Raw genomic sequence first — 10,088 nt, forward strand, 5'->3', positions numbered from 1 at the left:
ATAAGTCAATTCTACTTGATGGATGCATGGTGCTTCTATAATATCCAGGTTTTGTTAACTCGTATAATTGAGATAAGTAAATTTTTGGTAGAATTATGCATAATATATTTGTACCCTATACTTAACCAACTTGTATCTCAGACCAGTTTTATGTCAAAAGTTGAGTTTATACCTAATTTGACGTAAAGTTGAGAATATAAACTTGAAGGGTTAAAACCGTCAAACGATTAAACTTTATATATATACATATATATATATATATAATTAAAAATAAAAAGAAAATAATATATATATATATATATATGTGTGTGTGTGTGTGTGTGTGTATGGATGAGCGGTGAAATCACTGTCTCAGTTTCTGTTTTTTTTCTTTCTTTTCTCATGTTCTCTCTCTTTAGATATTTCATCTTCTCTTCAAATTTCACGTCAAGTTACTAAGAGGATCGAGGCAACAATTATATATTCGGAATCCACTCTATGAACCCTTCTTAAAGGTATAAATTTCATTCAATTTCATTAAGGTGTTTATTTTAGGGTTATTTAGACCGGTTTATAAACTGTGTTTATATCTAAGTTTACGGATTGATATTGTCAAAATTATGATATATTTGATGTTTAGGATGCTAGTACTGGTTATATTGATGTAGAAATAAAAAGGGTATATTATAGTTTCAATATGATTAGATTGTGGGTAAATGTTTAACCGTACACCAATTGTTCGGTTAAATGTCGGAAGAAGTAAAAATGCATGATTAAGCTTAGGTTAACGACCATTGGACTTGTTTTACTGTTTAGTATGTTGAAGTACGTTTATAGCATGTAAATATAGCAAATCATGAAAATTGGATCATAAAAGTTAGTCGGGAATTACGGAATCGAATTTTACCGACAATGTAACTCCCGTACTTTGACAGTATATAACTCACAAACTGTAAGTCACATTAAGCTCGTATTTTGCAGTCAGAAAGATCATACTGCATACTACAACTTTTATTAAGGGTCAAAATTCCAGTTATGACTCTAAGTAGCTCAAAACAGTGTGTTTTTGAGGCTGTTTACACTGTATCCGGGATTAATTTATAGTTTTGTGAAATTCATATAAAATAGATGGATGATCCAAATGAGATGATTTCAAAAGCATTAGACTCGTATGATGCCAATCTACAACTTTGATTTAGACAATATAATCTATATTGGTCTCTAAGTAAGATAAAAATGCTTAGAAATAAGAGGGTCGGAAACGGTTGGATTGAAAGAGAATAAGGTTAACTTTTTACGTTTGAGTTTCAATTCGTATCAAGTACATTATGACCTAAGTAAATTTATTAGAATATTTATATTATGGTTTCTATGCTTTATAAATAGTAACCGTTTATGCATTCGTTAGGCATGCGGGTAAATCAAACTTGATCGTGAATTTCCGTTTGATCGTGCGTTAATTGTCAAATTCGGTTAAGGTACGRATTCCATATCTCACTTGACACGGGGATAGCCATTTGCGTAAGGTTTCCTAATCCGGATAATCTGTGATAAATTCCGAATAATTTGTTCTGAATTTCCTTTATGCTTATCAAATGTTATTGAACTTTGTTTCCTTTTGAATTACGACTTATATTCTTATTCGAAATATGGATCATTTTGATCACTTGACTTGTTTTATTGCTTTATTTGTGAGACATTTTACTATACACTCAATAACTGGAGCACCGGTATTGAGATGTTTCCATGGTGACTAAAACGATCATGGCGTCATCATTTTTATAGTCCTTAAAAGTGGACTTGATTATGTACCGGTCGAATAGAGGGYGTATGGATCGATCCTAGGAACCGTTATCGGATAATGAATTGTGGCCGTGGTTAAATCCACGGAGAGGATTGATGTGTTGTGCTCACATCCCTTTCCTCACTTGTACCTGAATGGACTGATCATCCTTTGGGAATAATGCGTCCTCATGATGCGGTTTGGTCTTCGGATCCTTGACATGCTTTTGGGGCATTTTGACTTTCTTTTGGATTATCACTTGGCGTTATAAATTGTTTTTGAACTTGTTATCTCATATTCATTGTTTATTTATATTATTATCCGTTCATTGAGCATTAAGCTCAGCTGAGATTTTCTTGTCCTCGGCAGGTACATGACTTAGCAGGGATTTTGGGATGAGAGTTACGGAGATGACAATATTGAAGATAACTCATTAAGTCATACTTTTGTTAAAAATTTGATGACTATGTAGACATACTGGTATTTTGGGACCGTATTTTGAGACACGTTATCTCCGTCTGTGGTTACGTAATTATCTTTTAGTAAATTTTATTAGCCGCTCTATTTTATAGAGCGTGTTGTTTGTTTTATTCCAATTGTGGCATCTCCCGTCTTTGACCACGCGGGACGGGGGTGTTACAACCTCTATGCAGAATAAATATCAGAATATCTTTTAGTGTAAACATGTATAAAATTTATCTTTCTATTTTTTATCAACCATGTCAACAACAGGTATTAAGGTAGATAATGAGTATATTTCGGTTGTAATTTACACTCAATTATCACCAACTACTATTGGAATCAGGCTTTCACTGACAACCAACAAGAGTCAAGACTTTTGATGGCTTACACCTCCTAAAACATGTATTACATGTATGTCATTACATTTATTAACATTTTACATTATCCTATAACTTATTATCAATACATATTACATGTATCTCTTCACACATAATAGTCGTATATTGTTGACTTTCGGGTCACGCTGGCCTGAACAACTAACCGTACTTAATGTTGATATACATATTCATCATTAGTCAAACAAACGATGCATAAATTATCCACACCTCGTCGTTATTATTATTCATTTTATTTAATTTTACAACTTTATTCATAAATAAATTTTTATATATGCATATATATATATATATATATATGTGTGTGTGTGCGCGCGCGCGCGTGCATATATGTATATATATATATATTAAAATTTAACTAATTAGATTTTATTAATTATTTAAATATTATTTATTAATAATTTTATTAACAACTGATATATATTTATATGGTTTAAATGCATGAAATAAATTTTCTTATTATAACATTCTACTTTTATTTTTCTTTATTATAGCAATGTACTTTCAAATTATTTTTTATTAAGGCATCATACTTTAAAAAAAATCTACTCATTGTAGCAATGGGTAACCTGTTACCTTTTAAACCGGTTAACCCCTTGACCCTTTTTGGTTGTGTGACTTTAATGAGGTGATGTGGATGACATATCATTTTGATGACGTAATTAAAATAAAAATAAAAACTTATTTCGAATTATTATTAGTGATTTTCATTTTTCATTACTATGATTTAAAAACATTTAGTTTTTTTGACTTTTTTCTTATTAAGTAGCATGCAAATTAAATATTCTAGAGTAAAATATTTCTTAAATAAATATATACTACATTATTTTCGAGATATATTTTGTTTATAGAAAATGTAACACTTTTTATTTTATGTTGTTAAAAAAATACATATATTTTAAAGTTCTCTCTAAAATGTTAACGAAATAAATTGTGTTCTATAATTTTTAGTATTGTTATATTAATAAATAATTCAAAAAAATCTAATTAATTTAATATATTTATACGTCAAGGAAGTTTTTTTGAACAAATATAATATATTTTTTAAAAGATGATATTTTTTTGATAAAAGAAGAACAAATTTCATTTTTATTTTTTCAAAAAACACATATTTATTAAAAATATTAGCGAGATAAGTTTTCTTCTACTAGTTTTATTAATATTGATATATTAATGAATAATTTAGAATTTTTTTAATTTATTTAATATATTTATTAAATAACATGTAAAATATCTAAATATTAAAATTAAAAGTAAATTGTTTAATAAGAACTAGTAAATAATATAATAAAATAATTTTAAAAGTTCAATGTTGTAATAAAAAAATCACATCAATATAGTATATGTGGACAACCTATATGAATAATGAAGTAGCATGAAAATCTGATATAATAAATAAATTTAAATTAAAAAATTATTCAATGTTATAATATGTAAATTTATTAAAATATAATATTTTAATAAAAAATAGTTTAAAAGTAGATTATTATAAAATTGGAAGTATAATTCAATAATAAAAATTTACAAAAATAGATTTTATGCGCCTATTTATACCGACAATGTTAAGATTATTAACCAAACTACTCGTGTTTCCCACGTAACACGTGGTTCCAATTTTAATTCCATTTCGTCTTTTGATCGGTAAACGGTGATGAAGCTCCCATGACAGACCCAACGGAATCTTTGCAAAACCCTCAACTGGAATACTCCACTTTTAATTCCAATTCTCCCACGCTTTCAAACCCCCTTCCGATCCTTGATACTCCACTTCTTGATTTTTCTGTTGGTTCTTATACAACAAGCATTTGCTGATTCTTCCCTTGATTTTGGGGCATGCATTGCCATCGGTTATCATCGGTGAAACGACAACTTTTTTCTGCTGCGATTTTGATTACCATTTGTGATCGGAACGAAAATGGACTCGTTACATGGAAGCTTTATCCCTCACTTCAAAGTGCGACAACCAATTTTGGTCTTCTCCAATCGCATCAAGAAACAAGATTCTCTGCTTGTCGTAGACCTTTTTAGGTATTTTTGTTTTCAATTTTCCTTCTTATTCTTCATTGATTCAGGCGTTAATGTTCGTTGAATTCAATCTTTTTTTCTTCTTGATAATCGATATATGTATACAGCATTGGTTTCAATCATTAGAAAATCTTAGTGGATTGTAGAATCGTGTTGATTCGTAATTGACATGTTATAGAATTTGTGTGTTCTTTTACAGTTTAACATAGTTTCACTTGTTTACAACTATGGAAAATGATATCAAGGATTTCAGATCCAGAGTATCTGAAAGAATAATTATAGCCAAATGGATAAACTGATATTAAGGATTTAATATTAATTTCTTTCAATGACTTTTAGCATTAGGGTTTTTAGTGTGTTTCAGAGAAGATTGGTCCAATTGCTTGTTATAGACACAATGCGTTGATGTGATCATGGTATTAACTTGTATTCTTTGCATATTGAAATATTCATCAAAAAGAGGAAGAGAACCCCTGAAGTTTCAGGCTTAACACTGACATATTTTATCAAGATATCTTGTTTTGAACTTGTATCCGATCATTTTTGTGAAAGCTTGCATGATTAGAAGTTTCAAGTCAATCATCAAAACGAGGGCAAAATAATACAAATTGAACCCTGTTTATTTTTGGCGTATCCACACGAAATCATATGAAAAATGTAACTAATTCTTCCATTTCATTGGGCCACTGGCTGGCCCTTGAAGATATTTTATCAAGATTTTTTTCGATCCAACATCCGATCATTATTCATCCATCTTTTATGGGTCCTAATCCTTTCAGGGAGAATTTCCCAATTTCGTACACTCGATGTAGAACCCTTGAGACCCACTGGGATAATACTCAAAGCATTCGACACCCAGCTGTTTCCAGTAATGATGACTCGAAGCAGCCTGAGTTGATTTTTACTCGACTACAGCTCCGCGATGAGGAATACCTTGGCATGCAAAGGCGTAGCTTTGGTAGTTACATTGCTCGTGAAGCAGTATTGAATGAAGAATATTGGGTTGGTTTTCCTTTTTCTTACTCCTTGTTACCTTACTTAGCCTCTTTCCTTGAGTTAATTTTTCTGAAATTGCTTCACGTATCAGATGGCATCTTGGCTGCGAGCAGAAGCTCATTGGGAAGCCTCATCCTACAAGCGGTTAGTGATTTTCTATTTGAGATATGTATACCTTGACCTTCTTGGGAAGTTTAGCAAATTGTGCCACCGTTTTTAGCTGTTGCTTTTTGTATATAAACTTTATATATGCAGTTTATTTGGTAGATCTTGACAATGTTCAATTTGTAGAGCTAACTTCATCACTCTGTCAATTTTCAGGCACGCTGAAATTTTTAAAATGAAGTATGCTGATCAGGTAATGTGTTAAGACAACAATTCTTTGATACGGGGTTAATATATTTCGTACTTGAATTGTGAAACATGAATTCACACATAACACCATTACATATTTGTGGGTGAAGATGTTTAATAATAATGATAAAGAGATGATAAGATTTGCAACAGGGGGAGAACATATAAAGAAAATTTTCATACCAGCAGAATTATTGGTGGTTACTCATCTTATGGTCCACCGATGCATAGATTATTTTTGGTTGGTACAAGCAACTACCCTGTGCATTTTTATTAGTGTTGCACAGATGGAGTGTTTATGGCAGGATCTCCAATGGTTTCTGTTTTTATCTTTTAAAATTTCTTGAACTGTCTTTCTAGCATTTCCTCCATCATATATGTGGTTTTCTAAAAGAACATAAAAATAAAGAACAAAAGAAAGGTACATGATTGAATCCTGAATGCCACATGATAAAAAAAACTCTGCTTTGCCCCCATTATTGAATCCTGAATGCCACATCTTACTTAATGTGAAGGAGTTCAAAGCTTTGAAAAAAAGATGTTCAGGACAGGATGGGAACTTGTTGCAGTGCTTCTGTCTTGTTGCTGTAAGTCTCAGCAGATGCTCTTTTTATTTCATTGCTTCTCTGTCTTGCCATGTTTGTTTATTTATCTACTTACTGTATTTAAATCTGGAAACCGGAATAGCATAATAATCTACAAAGTAGTAGCAATGAACGTGTTATAGTTGACTCAAATAGTATATGCTCCTCATCTTAGTTCTCGTTCCTTTTTGCATCATATCTCACCTTAATCAATTCCAGTTTCACAAGGATCATAGCATTTACCAATATCCCGAGTCCCAACTGTGGCATAAGTTTCCTTAAATGGTCCACCAATAGGTATCCAGGGGCACTTATTACACGAATTGGTATTACAAAATATGCGTCGATGCATAAGATGTGAAGTAAGTAGTTCAATCATTTGAAGAGTCTATTCTTTGTAATGCCATATGCATAGTTCTTTAAGCATAGACATAGAGCTGAGCATAAAATCAACCTGACTGCATTGTAAGGGTCGAAAGTTACCATGTAAAGAATCTAATTTTTGAGTATTTTGAACAGAAGTTATCAGAACTAGTATGTCTTGGTGTCGTGTTATACGTTGAATGGAAACTTATCACGACTCATATATCTCTTCTCTTGTTGTATGTATATTTCCCATCATCCAACCTTTGCCAAGTTGTTATGCAGCAAGCAGAACATTTGCATTTCATTTCCCTCACCTTATTTGAGCATCTTTCAGCATCTAATTTGCTGACATTACAGTCAGGGACTGTATGGGTTGTCTGTCTGGATAAATATGTTTGTTTTGAGGGACGGGGGACCAGGTTTGAGGGAGGCGAAGAGAGAGGGTTGGATTAGTTATGGTATTAATTTGTTCGATATGGCTTACAGGGACAAGTGAGGGGTCGTGGCTTATTCCGTATAGCCATTTTGGCTTAATGGTCTAACAATTAAGCTGTAAAGTATCCCTCGTGTATGGCTGAGTAAATAAGCGGCCCAGACCATTGCGCTCATATCTATAAATCCTAATAAATAAGTAACTTTTGGGACACGTGTGTTTCTGCGTGGCGGTTATTGATTTTTTCCGCCTAAACATGTATCTATACACAATTTTCACTTACGGTTCAAATAGGTCTATTTAAGTGACATGTGTCTCTTCGGACGGTTAATTTCACGTATTCGTGGTATAACCGCCTTCGCAGAGTAATTGGCGGTTCAGAGTTCCAAAATCTGGAGTCCTCCTTTCCAGATTTAGAGACCCGTCCAACGATTTCGCCTCTAGATTTAGAAGTAGGAGACTCATAGGTCTCTGCATGTACTATGCAGAGGCTCTGTGTCTGGAGTGAAGCTCTGCATCAAATCGAGGCTCTGTATGTACTATGCAGAGGCTCTGCATCTGGAGTGAAGCTCTGCATCAAGCACTTAACCTTTTTGATGCTTAAGCCCTGATCTTCCTTGGAATACAGCACGGGCTCTGTATATGAGACACTTAACTCTTGAGTAAGAGCTGTCTTTTGATATCTTCTGCATGAGAGTTGTTGGTCCAGTCCGCTTCAAAAGACTAAGTCCTAAAGACTACATTAAGAAACTTCTTACTTGCACTTTTACAAGATCGGGTATAACAATCTCCCCCTAAGTGTAAATAAGACAGACTCAAACTGGAATGAAAACATGAGTCAAATCGAGGCTCTGCATGTACTATGCAGAGGCTCTGCATCTGGAGTGAAGCTCTGCATCAAGCACTTAACCTTTTTGGCATTTAAGTCTTGATCTTGCTTGGAATACAGTACGGGCTCTGTATATGAGACACTTAACTCTTGAGTAAGAGCTCTGTCTCTTGATGTCTTCTGCATGAGAACTCTAGGAAAATTCAGAGTTGTAAGTCTTATAACTCTGGAGTGGTCATCAAAACTTTATTTAAAATTTCAAATTCGGATTTTTGAAGCATTTTTCACAAAGTAATATTATCCAGGAAAAAAATTTCCAAGCTGACCCCAGCCAGGGGCTCTGCCCCTTGGACCCCGCTACCGGGGGCGTTGCCCCCGGAGCCCCGTCGTTTAGGGGCTTCACTCCTAAATCAATATAAACTCAAACAACATAATTCTGAATTCTTGTATTCCAGAGTTAATGTTCAGAGTTCTCTTTTAGAGTTAATGTCCAGAGTTTTTCTCATTTAAAATACCCCCCGTGTAATACACGGGGTCGAACCTAGTTAAGCTATAAATAAACAGCCTGTTAATCAAGGAGTCATCTGAACTGTAGTCTAACATACTGCATCTAAAATACACATATCTAGTAAAAATCATGTAACTTTATCAGTTGAGTTTTTTCTTTTGACATTTCAGGTTAAGAAGGAAGTGAAAAATGTGAAAAGAACTGTCTTGAACAGTATCGTTGGAACTATGGACTTGAGCATCCGACAATATTTGCAAGGAGAAACATATCCCGGGGTAAATTCACCCATCTTATAATGATTTAGTATCGGATATGTTGCAATGTCTCTTCCACGTTTAACTAGTAATAAATAGAGCACTTTCATCTAACTACGTCTAGAGACATAGGTTGCAATGCTCATGGGACGGTGAGAGTACCTTCTTATTAATGTTATCGTCCTCTTATTTTGGTCTTTAAAAGGATAAATCATTTTCTTTCTTCTTTTAAGGAGGTAAAGAGGCAGTCGGGTGTTTTGGCAAGTAAGCAACCTTTCGATGCACACAAGTATGCATATGTTTCAAATGTCGTTGTGGCAAAATATGCCCGGCGCCGGCGAATTGCGTCAAATATGTTATGCCTGGCCACTGATATTGCAACCTCTGTAGGTCGGTATTCCAACTTCGTCCTATCCTACCATATATTTAAAAAAAATGATTGGATTCTAACACCTCTTTGATTGCGTTTCTTGTTTAGGTATGAAGAAACTATTTGTCCATGTATCCGCAGACAACAAGCCCGCTCAGGAACTGTACAAAAAAGCGGGCCTCGAGGTTTGTACAGTCGTTAGATTTTTTCTCTCTTTATTTTGAGATTGTCATTGAAGTTGGCATGTTTTGCAGTTTGTTGCAAGTGATGCTTCAAGCAAGGAGCAGCTACTGATGTGCATGGAACTGTGACACTTGAGGGATCACATACAACATTCTTTACTGTGTGTATAGCCAAGAGTAAATTCACTTGTGAATGATGCAACCATACAGTAGACGACGTAGTTTTTCTTTGGAGCTCTTTTCCCTTATTTCCGATTACATTTGTTAGGACTCAAAATAGAAGAGAAAAATCACACACAAAAATACTTCATCCTTAACTAAAGACCAAAGGGTCATTTGCCTAGCGGTAGAGCCCAACCTCACAGGAAGTCACCAAAGATAAGAAGTGTGCATGCCTTGCTTAAAAAGAAAATGCTTCAATCTTAACAAACGAGAGACTTTTTCTGTACTTCAAAAAAGATACTTCATCCTATACAAATGAGAGACTAAATCTATACAAAATAAGCATGATCCATAGGAATGGAATTGGGCCAATAAGACCATTCTCATTGCATAACTCTATCTAATT

At 33.6% G+C, this 10,088-nt stretch overlaps 1 protein-coding gene across 3 annotated transcripts; it reads left to right on the forward strand.

Annotated features, from left to right (window-relative positions):
- The first annotated feature begins 4,226 nt into the window (after positions 1 to 4,226).
- LOC112507787 lies at positions 4,227 to 9,863 on the forward strand. 3 transcript variants are annotated; one of them, XM_025112518.1, is made up of 9 exons: positions 4,227 to 4,647; positions 5,424 to 5,646; positions 5,732 to 5,784; positions 5,962 to 5,998; positions 6,510 to 6,581; positions 8,885 to 8,989; positions 9,202 to 9,358; positions 9,447 to 9,523; positions 9,593 to 9,863. In XM_025112518.1, the coding sequence occupies exons 1-9, from the start codon at positions 4,535 to 4,537 to the stop codon at positions 9,647 to 9,649; spliced, it is 894 nt and encodes a 297-aa protein (XP_024968286.1). In that variant the 5' UTR covers positions 4,227 to 4,534; the 3' UTR covers positions 9,650 to 9,863. The 3 variants fall into 3 exon arrangements, with proteins under 3 accessions (XP_024968286.1, XP_024968270.1, XP_024968277.1); XM_025112502.1 differs by having other exon boundaries at positions 4,227 to 5,646; XM_025112509.1 differs by having other exon boundaries at positions 4,227 to 5,646; positions 9,205 to 9,358.
- Positions 9,864 to 10,088: the final 225 nt, after the last annotated feature.

The sequence above is a fragment of the Cynara cardunculus genome, assembly GCF_001531365.2.
Source record: "Cynara cardunculus var. scolymus isolate 2C chromosome LG 1, CcrdV1, whole genome shotgun sequence".
Classification (NCBI taxonomy): Eukaryota; Viridiplantae; Streptophyta; class Magnoliopsida; order Asterales; family Asteraceae; genus Cynara; species Cynara cardunculus.

Coding starts and splice junctions, on each gene's coding strand:
- LOC112507787 (XM_025112502.1), top strand. CDS start 5,293: ATGAAAAATGTAACTAATTCTTCCATTTCATTGGGCCACTGGCTGGCC. Junction 5,785..5,961: donor GAAGCCTCATCCTACAAGCG/GTTAGTGATTTT, acceptor GTCAATTTTCAG/GCACGCTGAAATTTTTAAAA. Junction 8,990..9,201: donor AAGGAGAAACATATCCCGGG/GTAAATTCACCC, acceptor TCTTCTTTTAAG/GAGGTAAAGAGGCAGTCGGG.